General features: G+C 31.4%; 2 protein-coding genes across 3 annotated transcripts in view; one reads left to right on the top strand and one right to left on the bottom strand.

Annotated features, from left to right (window-relative positions):
- Positions 1–3,895: 3,895 nt before the first annotated feature.
- LOC130897571 (calcyclin-binding protein) lies at positions 3,896–11,007 on the top strand. The gene is made up of 5 exons (XM_057806505.1): positions 3,896–4,037; positions 4,127–4,337; positions 4,403–4,609; positions 7,921–8,071; positions 10,811–11,007. The coding sequence occupies exons 1-5, from the start codon at positions 4,002–4,004 to the stop codon at positions 10,902–10,904; spliced, it is 699 nt and encodes a 232-aa protein (XP_057662488.1). The 5' UTR covers positions 3,896–4,001; the 3' UTR covers positions 10,905–11,007.
- A 6-nt stretch (positions 11,008–11,013) lies between these two features.
- Positions 11,014–15,293, bottom strand: part of LOC130897570 (protein bric-a-brac 1-like) — a 61,716-nt gene continuing 57,436 nt past the window's right edge. For both annotated transcript variants that reach the window (XM_057806503.1, XM_057806504.1), the window contains one exon: positions 11,014–14,099. In XM_057806503.1, the coding sequence (XP_057662486.1) occupies positions 13,840–14,099 (260 nt within the window). In that variant the 3' untranslated portion in view covers positions 11,014–13,839. The remainder of the gene's footprint in view (positions 14,100–15,293) is intronic.

The raw sequence follows: 15,293 nt of genomic DNA, 5'->3' as shown, positions 1-15,293 counted from the left end.
TAAGGATATATTTGTTTATAGGTTATTATTAACAAACGTGTTATATTTTGGTGTTTTTTTTTTCAGCGGTTTGAACATATAAATCTGTCAGTGCTTCTCTTTAGCTCCATTAAGCTAGCAGCCAAATATTAGGAAAAATTAAAAAAATATATATGAATCGAAAGGATTTTCAATGCTCGTTCTGAAAATCCAAACCCCGGATTTTCTCGTTGATTCGATAAAAAGATATTAATTAAAACCGTGGTTGCCAATTCAGATTAGAAAATATTATTTATTTCCGGCCCAAAGTGTCCTCTGGAAAAACTAAAAATACCTATCAAATGCTCCTAATTCTCTTGTTTCAAAAATATTTCCCTTTTTGTCTAAAGTCTTAGGGAAACCTAAAAAATTAACTAATTATTCCGGATTATTCAATGATTGAAAGTGTAGAGTGTAGACGATAAGAGATCGTTCTATTTACTAATTAAGTAACCTAATTACAGTAATAAATGGATCTCTTAAAAGTCACATGTTTCCTAATGCACTTTCAATGTTTAATTAACATGCTATACTTTGCATCTAACGACGCCGATGACTTTTGAGAGATCAAATTGATTCAAACATCAAAACAAACGACCGTTACTCCATCCTATGGAGACTATGCGATTCATCAAGTTCTGCGCACGCGCGCAGCCAACTCACAGGCCTGTGCGCAATGAATAATTCGGAAAGATTAGTTAATTTTTTTTCAGGTTTCCCTAAGACTTCAGACAAAAAGGAAAATATTTTTGAAACAAGAGAATTAGGAACATTTGATAGGTATTTTTAGTTTTTCCAGAGGACACTTTAGGTCGGAAATAAAAAATACTTTCTAATCTAAATTTGCAACCACGGTTATAATTAATATCTTTTTATCGAATCAACGAGAAAATTCGGGATTTGGATTTTCAGAACGAGCATTGAAAATCCTTTCGGTTCATATATTTTTTTTAATTTTTCCGAATATTTGGCTGCTAGCTTGATGGAGCTTTGTTACCAAAACTGATCAGTCTGCAATTTTATTTGTGGCAAACAAAGCCAATACACGGTGTTTATTCTCATATATATATATATATATATATATATATATATATATATATATATATATATATGAATGCGGTTAATTATATAGAATAAGTTTAAAGAGTGTTTTTTTGTATTAAAGTGAAATTTTTTATTGGACACTATATGAGTTTTTTAGTGACAGATTTGGATTCTGGTTATTTATTAACATATTTTAAGGTATACTGCAATGATTTTGATACTTTTTTAAGTTTAAGAGCTCCAAGTGAAAAATTTGACTCTAACTGTATTTTTTTCTTTAATTATTCATCAGATCAAAAAAATATGCAGTTAGAAAGACAACTTATTTCGACTTCCTATGTAACATAGTGAAATTAATGCATTAAGCAAATTAAGCTTTTATATATATTTCAATGGTAAATGAGGTATGCAAATTGTATCAGAATAAAGAATTTCTACTTTTCACCTTCAATATTTCGAAAATGTATTCTTCAAAGGAGAAAACAACTACTTTCTTGACTAATGCCTCGACGAATATTGCATTACAACTCTTCTGAAGAGCGTGATGTAAATCGACCTTTTTGTCGATATTAACATCCCCAATGGCTCGCAAAATATTCAATGAGGAATTCAATATGGCATTTTACATACCGAAAAAGGGCCGATGCGAGGATATAAAAATACAAGTGAACAAGATAAAGAGAAGCTCAAACCCAAATATAAGTAACGAAAAGGAACTTTCAAGGATCGAAAAGATGAAGGATAAACAAGAAGCAGAATAGAAGGATTCGACTATTTTTGCGGTTTATGACTTAGAGGCGGTAATTCCATTTCCAAGAGGTGATGTCTCTAATTTTTATTATATTTCGAAGCTGAATACGTTGAATTTCGCTATTTACCAAACGACTTCTTGAGACGTGGATTGCTATGTATGGCATGAAGGAGAAGCTAACAGAGATGCAACAGAAATAGGCACTTGTGTTTTTGAATATTTGAAAAACCTTTGCAACGACTTAGCAGATGGCGTAAAATTGGACGTGATTTTCCATCCCGACAATTGCTGCGGCCAGCAGAAGAATAAATTTCTTATAAGCATGTACATATATGCTGCCACTAAGCTGGACCATATCAATACCACTACTAATAAAGGGCCATACCCAAAAGGAGGATGATAGTGTACACTCTCTTATTGAGAGAGAAATCCAAAGAACATTGATTTCTGGCCCTATATACACCCGATCAATACATTTTCATCATTCTTACCGTAAAGATGAAAGGACGTCCTTATAAAATTCATGAATTGGATCACAGATGCTTCCATGATTTAAAGTTCCTAGCCAGTGATGTTGGGAAAAACTTCAACAAGAATACTGACAATGAAATTGAGAAGATGACAGACATAAGAATTTTAAAATTTGATTCCAGGGTAATATTTTTATAAAACGTCGTACAGTGCATTTAAAAGTGTGAAATCTTCCAGTCGCACCTCAAAGGCTTTCGACAAACAAAATATAATTCCAAATTATTATCGACTGTTTTATGCCGTACTGTGAGGTAGTTTTGTGAAAACCTTAGATTCTCTCCAGCAAGACTCAGTTTATTTTCTTTCAATTTATTAGGTTAAGTTTACTTAAAGTTTATTTCCAAGACTGCTCTACACCAAAGCTTTTTTATATTATGTCTTTGTCTTCGCTTTTCCATGTCTTTTTTTTAATAAAAGTTTTATTTTGTTCGAATTTTATTCGTTTTGACAAATTCGATTGGTTTATTGCCAAGCAGCCATGACATAATACACCATATCGTGATTATTGTCTCGGGAGTAATGACTGAAATCATAATAAGCAATTAAATCCCTTTTTTTTTATTTGAGTTTGTGTAAGATATAATATAATAGAGCATCCTCAACAAAATACGTGTTACAGAAAACTCGATAGTTTTGAGATGCGTCGTTATTCTTGCAAGCCAGCAACATTAGGAGAGAGTTTGAGAAATTGAAAAAAAAATGATTTATCTTGACAATTATGACACATTTTTAATACACTATCACGACGATTAGTAATTGACAGAACTAAATTTGTGTTGTTGAAATTTAGATCCAAGTTGACTTTGTTATTGAGGATGTATTGTGCTTGATGTTCTTATATTCTTGGTCATAATAAAATAAAATATGTATGACCGGATATAATTAACACTTTACCACAATGTTAATAATTCGATATAACTCTGAATTGTTACTGATTTCACAGAATTACTATACCAGAGGGTATGTTTTGTGATTAATACTAATATCTGTGCTGTTGTCAAATTTTCGCGTGTGACCCATGGAAAACATCTTGTAGCAAATAAAATTGAAATATAAAAAACGCTTTTTATTACGGGATTAATTATTTAAAGCAATGGCACTTAACAAAATAAACAATTACTTCTAGCAAATGAGCTAAATAACAAGTAAAGTCAACATACAATATATTTCGGAGTGAATCGATTCCTGACGTCATTAACCAGTATATTTATATATAGTGCGTAATACAGATTTAGGCATATAATCACTAAGAATCAGACCTGATTTTCATTATATATGATATTATTTTAAAAGTCTGCAATCTGAAATATTCAACATTCTACTGAGCAGTAGTAATAATGTCATAAATCGATACCTAATGTTGGTTCGTTCTTACATATAATGGCTAGCAAGTTGAATATACTTGTTAATTTCTTCATTCGTTAAAAGCAAATGTCTATTTTATTTAGATATAATTATACCACATAATTATTATTTCTATAAAATCCTTAGAATTTGACAGTATACCAGTTGAATATGGTGTGGGATTTATGACGTCACTACAAATGACCACTATATTTATGTATATCTCGGAGTACAGGCCAAATCCCGAATATTCCAGAAGTGTCAATTTCTAACCTCTATAATAAGTTAGTTTAAAAGTGTATTTGGATATTGTATGTTGAAAGTAAGCGATATGGATAAAGTAGATGAAGTAAGTAATTATTTTAATGTATGATAATCTGGATAATATTTCAGTCTACTGTTTTTTTTGTTTACACTGCCATTTTTTCCATTTTATAGCTTAAAAAAGATATAGCGGAATTAGAGAGTTTTCAAAACCAAGCCACTAGGCAAAAAAACAAGGATATTCTTTCTATCCAAATAAGAAAATTGATATCCGATGTTGTGAATCTCGAAGAAAAATTGAAGGGTGAAAACTCGTATGTGCCGTCAACTACCCAATCTGCAGTTTCATCCATCCGAAGATATGAAGTGAAAATTAACAACTATGGTAAATATTTTTTTTATATTAATCGTTCTCCCAATTGGATATTTAATACCTTGAATTTTTCACAGCATGGGATCAATCTGAAAAATTTGTCAAATTTTATATTACATTGAAAAATGTCCAGACAGCTCTAGCAGAAAACATCTGTTGTGAATTCACACCAAAAAATATAAATTTGTCAATAAAAGATGTTGATAACAAAGATTATAAGTGGGAGATTAAAAACTTGCTCCAAGAAATTGATCCTGAAAAGAGCTCTTGGAAAATAAAAACAGGTAAGTTATAGTGTTGTTAACTAAATATCTATATGGGATTCTTTTCATGATAATTGAATATGATATTAGAATTAATTAGAAAATTCAATAGACATTATTTTATTCTTTTTGTCATTGAAAATTAAGGCAGAAATCATTGACATAGGTATGAAGGTAAAGGTAACAACAAATTATTAAAAATAATAAGTATTTACCACAATGTTTAGATTTTATAATACATTTCATTGTCTATTGGGGAATTTATCAGTTTACTGAACTGCTGTGAAAGTAAATATGCAGAGGAGCCATTAAAATGCTGTTTCATAGGAATATTCCCTATGGTTATAGGGTATAGGCTATTTTGTGCTTTATGGAAAGCAGACTTGTGTTTTGGCTCTAGAGATACTGGCATTAATTGTTGGGTATATAAATTGTTTTTTTTTGTGTATTTCAGTGCCTTATGTACTTCATTGTTTAGAACAGAAGCTTTTTTTGTTGCTTGATCAACTCAAAATGGTGCTTGAAAGTAATGCTAGGAATAGTGATTGGTAAATTCTCAGAAATAAAGTTTTCGGGAAATTCCCTATATATTTTGTAAATTTTATCTTATTTATTCCATTTATTCATGATAAGCCAGATGCAATCAAAACAAAAATCAATTTAAAATAACCATTTTTTATTTTATGAAACACATTTTATTTGGTAACAAATTAAAAAATATATCCTTTGAAACAAGTCAACAAAATAACCAAACTTAAATTCAGTTTCTGAAATATTAAACTTCATAGTCATCTGTCACATCTTCATCGTCAGAATCAGAGTCCTGAAAAAGAATTACTTCATCCTTCATCCATTTTTGTCAATGTACAGCAGTTTTTGTGTTGTTACTCATCGCCAGTAATTGGCTATATACGCTAATTTTATTGTAAGCAGAGTTATTAGCTTGTTTCTTTTCTTGTATGAACTGCAGAAAATCTTCACTCAGTAGATGCTAAAGTAGCAGGTACAGAAAGAATTTTCACTGCCACTTGATAGCTAATTATTCTGTCCAATAATCACCAATAATAAAAGAAATCTGCTAAGTTTTTCACTAAGCTTTCTTGAATTTCACTGAATGCTTTGAAACATAGATGTATTGTGTCTTCGTTGCTTTCTAACTTTGAAATCTAGTTGACTACTGGTTGGAGAAGAGCTGTGTGCAACCAAAAAACTTCGTCATCAAAGAGCGTTTGTTTTATATCGCGACCCATTATATTACTAGCCTCTTCATTCACAGCCAAAGTTTGCAGACTTTCTTTACAAACAGACATCAATTGTAAGCAAAACAAGTGGGAACCTCACTGGGTAGTAACTGGTAAAACCAAGTGCTTCAAAACAGGTGACCTCTTCTCTAGGATAAGTAGAAAACTGAAAAATAATTGAGGCTTCCTTGGTAATATCTTCTAGAAGCTCTTTTTTTCTAAATACAAGGTACTTAAAAAAGGTGACCTAGTCTCTAGGATATGTAGAAAACTGAAAAATAATTAATAGGGGCTTGCTTGGTAAACAATGAGGGTATTGCTATCTGTATTCATGATAAAAATAATACACATTTTTAACTATTATGCTAAATCTACTGGAAATAAAATTTTATAGGAATATGTTCTGGAAACTGATACATTATTTTCTATATCTGTCTCTCATAGAGGGTGCTAGTTACATGGTTCATATCAAGTAGTATTGTATATAAATTTTCTAAGATTAGCTTTATTAATGAAAATTTCAAGTGAACTTATACATCATTCTCTTTTACACCAATAAGGTATTTTTAGTTAAACCAGATACTGTGTACCATTTTCAGAATATTTTGATTGGAAAATTATGAAACAATAAATCATGATGGTATAAAGTAATAATAATGTGATTAATTAAACAAAAAATCTTTAGAAGAAAATTAAGACTAAAAACATAACATAAAATTCAAATAGAATAATTGTGAAAGGTGTGACTATGCTTTTTTCTAAATAATCTGTTAAGCTTCTAAACGGTTGGAGGTCAGCTATGAGTATATTACAGTGATGTTGAATTCTATAAAATATATACCAGATGCAAACTAATTGTGTAGTACATAGCACTAAAATGGCAACACCGAGGAGGCCAATGAATTAGAGCTTCTACACATCTACCAAACCATTGATTCAGAAAATGGTTACTCAATTATTTACGACGCCTTCTATCAAAATGTGGTGGAACTTCATAGTGCATTAAACATAAAAAACTTCACTCATTTAGCAGTATCTTCTAATACATCGAATATGTGATAGTTTAAAAAATCAATAGTGTGCATTATGGGAGTTGAACACATCTTATTGCGTAAACGTGGCCTCGTCTGTTGAAAGAATACATTTCGAAAATTTTTTATTGAGGGCTGATCTGTCTTGTAATGTTTGACAAAACTTTGGGTGTCCTTCAAGTACTTGAATAAGACGTATTTGTTTGTTTTGCCATATTATTTACACTAAATTTCAGATTTTGAGCAACTAAATTTGAAATAATTTTTTTATTAATGGTTCCTATCTCTTTTATCCCACCAAAATACATATTTTTCTCCATTCTCAGTGTCTCGATAACGTCTAATTTTACTTGGTAAATTTTTTCTAAGAACGCTTCCACATAATGCTTAACAGATGCACTAGAGTTTTCTAAACATTGCTCAAAGTTAATAACATGTCACTGCATTCAAAATTAAAGCATTTTACAATTTAACAAATAATAAAAAATTTGAAAAATCTAATTATTATTGATTCATCCTTATAATTATCAATAAATATATACAAATTAAGGAATTTTTGTGAAACGTTACAAGAAAGGAAAGCATTAATCTCAATTTTTAACATGTTTCAATTTCATTGCTGAGATCTCATTTACTCAACAAAAAAGTTTTAATACACATAATGAACAATAATTAACTTTATCTTTAGTTTATAGTAGCATTGGTTATTACTACATACCTTTTGTTGTAAAATTGAGTCAAGCTTAAGTTCACTAGAACATTGATTAATAAGGCTAACCTTAAAAAAGAAATGTTTTATACTACTTTGTACAAATTGTGTAACTAAAACCTTCAATTAGAGTCACTTGTAAAAACAAATTCGTAGGATATATCAGCTTCCAGAACAGATTTGTATAAAATTTCATTACAGCAAAATCATAGTGATAAGGTCACCTATATTTTTAAACACCATTAGATAATATCGTTTATTCTTCAAGATTAGAAAAAAGATAAATTATCTTTTTTGTTTATGTTCATTTGCTCTAAAAATCATTGAAAACGCTCCAAATTTTTTTTTTAGATACTGTATTAATAAATGCTGCTAAAAAGGTACCAATGAATTGGTCCCATGTTACTGAATGGGAAAAGAAAGCTAGTGAAAGTAAAGTTCCTAAAATGGATACAGAAAAATTAGATCCCACTGAAGGTCTCATGTCATTAATGAAAAATATGTAAGTATCTGTATTTATACTTTCGGTTATTCCATGTTTTCAAAAAATACTCTTACTTGGCCTTTATTGATAAAGATCTATTTTTCCTATCTCTTTAGTTTTGTTGATCTTTCTCCCTCATTTTTGTTTCTCTTTGTCAGAGTTTTGTATTTGTACAAAGCTTTTTCCTTTTCCAAATTTGTTACAAAGTTAATACTCTTACCTAGCTCCAGTTCATTCTACAACTCCGTCTTTAACTCTGTATCATTGTTTTTAACCCGTTTCTCACGTAATAATCATTTTTTTATATTCCACTTTTTTGCTTAAGCAATTAATTTTTTGCTTGCTGACTTCCTTCATTCTCTGTCTGCAGTTGGCTGTTTTCAATTCTTGATTATTTTTTATCTCGTATATTATTTGTTGTAATATACTTCACATTCCTTAATAACTGTTGCAATAATATGTCCATCACTTTGATTTTGCCTTCATTGTTTTTCTCGAAAATATTTCAACTTCTTTCTAGATATATCTAATATCAAGAGGTATTATCTTCAGTACTGTTTCTTCCTGTTTATCTTTAAATTCCATGGTTGGTTTTCATATCAATAGTATTATTAATTACTAGATTGGAAGAGTAAAGGAAACTAGAAATTAGTTCTGTACTAGTTTTTGTATTTTTACACTTTTATCTAGGTTACTTTTCTTATCATTTTTATAATTTGTTACTGTCTTGGTAGAGTAAGGGAATACTTTACTCATTAGTAATTTCAAGTATTATTTATTATAATAAAAATTACATTTACTAACCTGTAACTGTATTTGAACAAAATTATTTTTTTACTTTTGTTACTACCTCTTTGGTTTTTCTGTTGTTTTTTTGGAAGTGCGTGTGCGATCGGGCACTAAACTGATTTGGAATCACACCCGCGAACATAGCTAATGTTTGTATTTTAGAATATTGTAGAACTGTTGCTTACTATTGCAATATTTTTATCACTTACAGGCGTTGTCTGAAAAGTTTCGAACTGATAGTCCAGGGCTGTCAATCTAAAAAGTCCACTCATACTGTGCATGTAATTTTTTTATGAAAATTGATAATTCAGAGTTATAGGAATTGAAAACGCGAAGTTTGCGTGGATTTGCAAAAACGTTTGAAAAAATTAATTATTAAAAAAATCGATAAATGTTTCTCTCTCATGGTATGAAATAATTTGCCTAAAGTGTATTCGATAGAAAATTTCATTCTTTTTCAAAAAAAAATTTACGCAAACCAATTTTGTTGACCGGGAGAGTTGCAAGCCTTTTTAAACCCTTTCGCTGCGGCGCGCTCGAGGCGACGTTAATTCCCTCAGTGCTGCGTTAATGTGCGTCATCCGCACTAAAGCGTCAGTTTTTAAAAATTTTAATTCAATTTTTGTTTAGTCTCCATATTTTAATTTGTATAATTTTTTTTTGTTAGTGTTACTTTAATTAAATAGATTATTTAATAATACATATATCACGATTACAGCACTATGAAATAAAAACAAAAATTACCTTTTATTTTATAACAACACCTTATACACAAAATAATTGTTTTATTTTGTTATTTTTACTACAGGTATCACGCACGACTATTGCCAAGTTCCGATATTATAATTATAAATACACGTTCATCAGGTGCTAACAAACAAACTAATAATCCCTCGTTAGGTCCAGATACTATTTACCCAAAATAATCGTTTTATTGCTGCTTTGGCGCCGCCCAGGTACCTTTCTTCATCTAAAAATTTAAAAACGGCAGTCGGGTTATATGACGATTGGGTCATTCTCATCAAAAATAGTGTAAAAACCATTATTCTACAATATTCGTCTACAGCAGCGAGACGTGGAAACCATTCGCATAAGGGCGTCATCTGCAGAGGTGATACGTAAATAAAATCACGCCTATATGCGGCACCCGCAGCGAAAGGGTTAAAAGTGTGTGGTGAGGGAGGCAATTTCTCCCTCATTATGTAACATTATTTTTTTATTTTAATGTCTTCTTTCTCTTGGTTTGCGGGCTCAGACTCGGCCGGAAATATCCAGCAAACCAGCTTAAAATCCATTGACTCAGAACTCATTTTTGATAAATAGAATTATAGTCAATGAATATAATCTAGAATAAATGTTTCTCTATTGTTCCATTAAGATTATAATTTCTACTTTCGGGTTGCGCCCGTAGCATGAAAAATGATACCTACTATAACTAAAAGTTTAAACTTAAATTCGCATATTTTAAGTTTTTCAATTGTCTGAAGAGTAAAACGGTTTGAAATTTCTTATAAGTTTCTTTGCACGGTACGGGGGAACTTTTTAGATTGACAGCTCCTGGACTATAAGGATGTCAGCACTTATCAATGTTGTCTGAAAAGTTTCGAACTGAGAATGCCAGCACTTACCAATATAAGTTGAGAAATATACTTGTTTACATTATTGGAGAATATTCCATACCCTCCAGAGGTTCCATTGACTTAGTCTTGATCACCCCGAGAAAAATTCTGGGCACGCCACTGTTCAAGTCTTGTCTTTGGTTAGGTTGTAAATTTTTTAAAGAAGTCTCGTAATTCGTTTTTTGTTGGAATTCTATAAGTTTTTAATTTTTTTTTACTTTCTTCTTTACTCTCTGTACATTTTTTCATTTGAAAATTTGGCTATTATTTGTCTACCCTAGTAACGTAAGTAAGGCTTTTTTGATGATTCGGAAAACAGGAACCTCTTCTTAATTTTATTTTTTTGTAGGTACGAAACAGGTGATGATGAGATGAAAAGAACAATTGCTAAAGCTTGGACAGAGAGTCAACAGAAAAACCAGTCGCCAAATTTCTTAGGTTAAGGTTAATACAATTCGGTACCACATGAAATTATATGCTTTTGTCTATAATTGTGAGCAGAATTGTCACATTTTTTATTATTAAAGATTTTGTTTTAAAATGAAATTTAAGTTTCAAAATAAAAATTTATTTCCAAAAAAATTTAAAACAACTATAATTTCTTCCATCATAAACAGCTATGTTTATTATAAAATAAATTTTTTTGCAAATGTAATCAACAAAACTGATTTCTCTAATTTAAATAGTCAACTATTTAAAAGAAACTGAATATAACTTCCAAACAGAAAACTTAAATAAATAATATAAATAACCATAAATAAAATTCTTGTTACTCAAATTCAAAAAGTTCAATTGAAATACAAGAAATTAAAAAAAATGTTGATATTTTTGAAATTAAGTAACTAGTCGCATAATAAAAAATAAATACTTTAATTCTAATAGCGTTCAAATGGCAATAATTTAACGTGAGTATAATGTCCAACTGAATATATCACAAAAAACCTGATCAAAATAATGAATATACTTAATTAAAAATCTCTAGTAAATTCAATCAGATTTCTTAATTCTACAATTAAAATTGATTATGATTTGGCAAAACGACAATCTATTTTTTCCCGTCAAATGGCATTTGGATCTTGAAATTTTATTATTCAAGCCATATTTGTATCTGACAGCTGTGTTTAATGAAATATATATACAGTCGAAATCGAGAGGAACAAGTTTCTTTGGTTGAACAGATTGTCTGCAAATTAGATGATACGTTTTATCTTAAAATTTCAATAGGGCAAATTACTAACATGCTTATTTAGATATATTTTAGTAGAATGGTACTGGTGCAGATGAAGTAATAATCCTATATACAATTTACCTTTTCTTTCATATCTACAGCACTAAAATACAATTTAATTCAAATAAAAACTACTAAACATACATTTTAGGCCACCACTACACCAACACTAACAATTACACTGTTTGACGCGCTATTCGATAACCAAGTGATCAAAAACAACGTGTTGATGATTCAGAGCAGTGTTTGATCATGTGGCTTCAGTATTTTTGGAATGTTCATGGAATATTGTTTATCGACTATCTCCAAAAAGTAGAGGCAATCAATAGCGAATACTACATAGAGTTGTTGGATTGTTTGAATGCAAAAATCAGAAAAAACGGCCTTATATGTCGAAGGAAAAACTACTGTTTCACCAATACAATGCACCGATTCACAAGTCAATGGCAACGATAGTTAAATTGAACGAATTGTTCCCTCATCAATTATATAGCCCAAATTTGGCCCCTAGTGACTACTGGCTATTCGCTGATCTCAGGAAAATGCTCGCCGGTAAAGAAATTCAGCTCAAATGAAGAAGCAATTGTTGAAACTGAAGTCTATTTTGAGGCAAAAGACAAATCCTACTACAACAATCCTACGTGGTCCCTGAAAGTGAGATCTTTAAACAGAATAGAAGCAATGGAAATGTGGCTGTTGCGCAGACTTCTGAAGAAGTACTGAGGAGAGCGCGTGTGGAAAGAGACCTGATCGCGGTAATTAAACAACGAAAAGTATCTTATTTGGGACACATTCTGCGAGGACCGATATATTCAACTCTCAAGCTTATACTGACGGGAAAGATCGACGGAAGGATAGGACCGGGGCATAAACAACATTCCTGGCTATGGAATATAAGAGACTGGTGTGGCTTTCAGGGTGCGGCAACAATTTTTCGTCGTGTAGAAGAGGGGTGCCTTCAGGTAATAGATTAAAAGTGTTGGACAAGAGAACACCTACACGCTGCAAAGTGTATGGTACTTGAAGAAGAAGATTATTTTCATAAAAGCGAGGAAGTAAATTCAGAAGTGTTGGTATGGTTGGTGATACCTTCTCGTGGTATTTCTTCAGCATAAATTTGTCCTTCTGGACACACTGTAACCGCCAAAATATATGAAAAAGAGTAGGTTAGAACTAGATTAATGCAGTTCATAAAGAAAAAGCATCCCGAAGGAAATTTTGTGTTTTGGTCAGATAATGCAACTGTTCATTATGTTGTGGGAGCTTTATTAAGAAGTCTAGGAATGTTCCTAATGTGCCTCAACTGATACCAATTGAACGTTTTTAATGAAATTTGAAACGAAACGTATATTCTGAAAGTTGGGATGTAACTATACAAGAATTAAAAAAGAGAATTTTGATCAAAATCCGGCAACACTAATTTCAGTATTTTATGATTTAATGAAACTTTTACAAACAAAAATTAGGACAACGACTGTGTGTAATTATGGTGTGGTAACAATCGTTTCATAAAGTAAACTGCAAATAATTGAATTGAAACGAACAGTTTGTACAGTTTTTTGGCCTCACACCCATAGCTTTTTGTCGTCTCATGTAATTAATAGTTGGCAGTCCAAAACAGTTATAGAGTGCACTTCACAACAATTGTGAAAATGAAGACTGAACAATAAAAATCAAATGAACTTACGAGTAGCATCGAAAGAGAAATATGGTGGATATAAATAAATGTTCAATAAGAGGTAGTACCATATATATAAACTATTGAATTTTGGTGTATTGTGGTTACTTTGTAACGCTTCAAATTTCATCAAGATCACCAGAACTGCACATTACAGTGTAACATAAATAAAATATTTTTTCAGTGCTGGACAGCATATAATTGAACTCATTATATAGAGTTTTGGTGTTTGATGCTCTCTTTGTAATCCTTCAAAACTCATCAAGATCACCAGAACTGCACTGCACATTTACAGGTGGTGAGAAAGAAAGAGTACCAAAAACAGTTGTACTAGATTTGAAAAAAAAAATATTTATAGTTGCAATTACTGCAAATATTTTTGCCCATTGAAGTTTTAAAGATAAAACATGAAAATCAAAGATAGACCCGTGTCTTAATTGCCTCGAGTAAAGCTTAACATTTGTAAAGCTTTTTATATGTTCAATTCAGGTGATATCTTTGAGGAAGGTACTTGTAGCTTCTGTATAACGTCATGCATTTGGGGATGATTGTGAGCAGTATACGAAAGGAGTATTAGACCGTTTAAAGTCGTAAGGCAACCGGGACAATTTAATGTTTTCTTTTTGACACATATCCATAAAGTGCAGATATCTTTCTTATCGCAAAGGGTGTATATGTGGCCGTTATGGATTAATACTAATTGACCTCTTCCACTTTTCACCAGCATCGGACCTGAAATAAGAAAAACGTAATTTTCTAAATATATCATGCTCTACTTTACCTATTAGCTTACAATCAGGGTTTGTTCTGAAAGTAATAGGACTGATTTTTTCTGAGCCAACTTGAGGACGAGGGATATTGGGAACGCGGGAAAAATCGGCAGCCGTTGAAGGGAGCAGATCGCTTAAACTGTGAGACCCTGTCGAAACGCGTTGCCATTGAGAATCAGAGTGTTTACTGGAATAGTGGTACGCGATTTTGTGTAAAGCTTGGTAAAACGGGCAAAGAGACTTACGACACGAGTAAGGCTGCAGTGATGCTGCCTTGGCTAGGTCGCGTGTTTTTACGTGGCAAAAGCTGTTCCGAGAAGATAGGGAAATATTTCGATCACTCTGGTAGCCATTCGCTCAGCAATACCAACAAAAATATGTCGTGAGAACTTTATTGAACAGTGATTATAGGCTGAATATCAGAATGATTGCTGATAAATTGGGCATTCCTCAAATGAGTTTTTGAGATCGTGCCAAAAATTTTAGCCACGAGAAAGTGTCCGCGAATGTTGTGACAGGAGCTTGGCTCCATTAGACTTTTTTCTAGGAAAAATCTGAAACTGGAAAAGCATTGGCAGCAGTGTGAGGGTGTAGAAGGATTCCATTTTGAAAAATTCTAATCGTTTTTACTATATTCGTGATTAATTTTTTTTAAATGAGTCTTACTACTTTCATTACAGACCATCTATACTAGAATATATAGAAAATTTTTTGGAAAAGTGATGAATAAAATTTTAATAAAACCCAGCCTGTAGTTTTTTATTTTCTGTAAATTTGAGGTAAAGTATTGAACCAATTAGTTGGTAATAAACTGTCAATTTTGCCAATTTTCCGCACATTGTCTTTTTTCCAATTAATTGGATGGTATCAAACAGTCAAAATTTTCACCAATAGAAATTATTCTTCACATAAACAAAATGGTACAACGGTACCGAGATGTTGGTATAAAATGTCTAATGAAGGGGTTCAATATTATCTCCGAAAGACTAACAGATTGTAAGTTAATATCGCTCGGTACTTTTGGAGACAAATACTTAAAAACCCTAAAATTAACTTAGGGGTGTAGAACGTGTCCACGTCATCTGCTTATAGGTGTATAAGGTCTCAATGGGTTGCGTTCATATCCATTTTTGTTTCTTTCTCTTATTAGGAACTT

This window comes from Diorhabda carinulata, chromosome 8, assembly GCF_026250575.1.
Source record: "Diorhabda carinulata isolate Delta chromosome 8, icDioCari1.1, whole genome shotgun sequence".
NCBI lineage: Eukaryota > Metazoa > Arthropoda > Insecta > Coleoptera > Chrysomelidae > Diorhabda > Diorhabda carinulata.
Note: the sequence above shows the minus strand (reverse complement) of the source record. Positions and strands in the feature narration are given on the sequence as shown.

Coding starts and splice junctions, on each gene's coding strand:
- LOC130897571 (XM_057806505.1), top strand. CDS start 4,002: ATGTTGAAAGTAAGCGATATGGATAAAGTAGATGAA. Junction 4,038..4,126: donor ATATGGATAAAGTAGATGAA/GTAAGTAATTAT, acceptor TCCATTTTATAG/CTTAAAAAAGATATAGCGGA. Junction 8,072..10,810: donor ATGTCATTAATGAAAAATAT/GTAAGTATCTGT, acceptor ATTTTTTTGTAG/GTACGAAACAGGTGATGATG.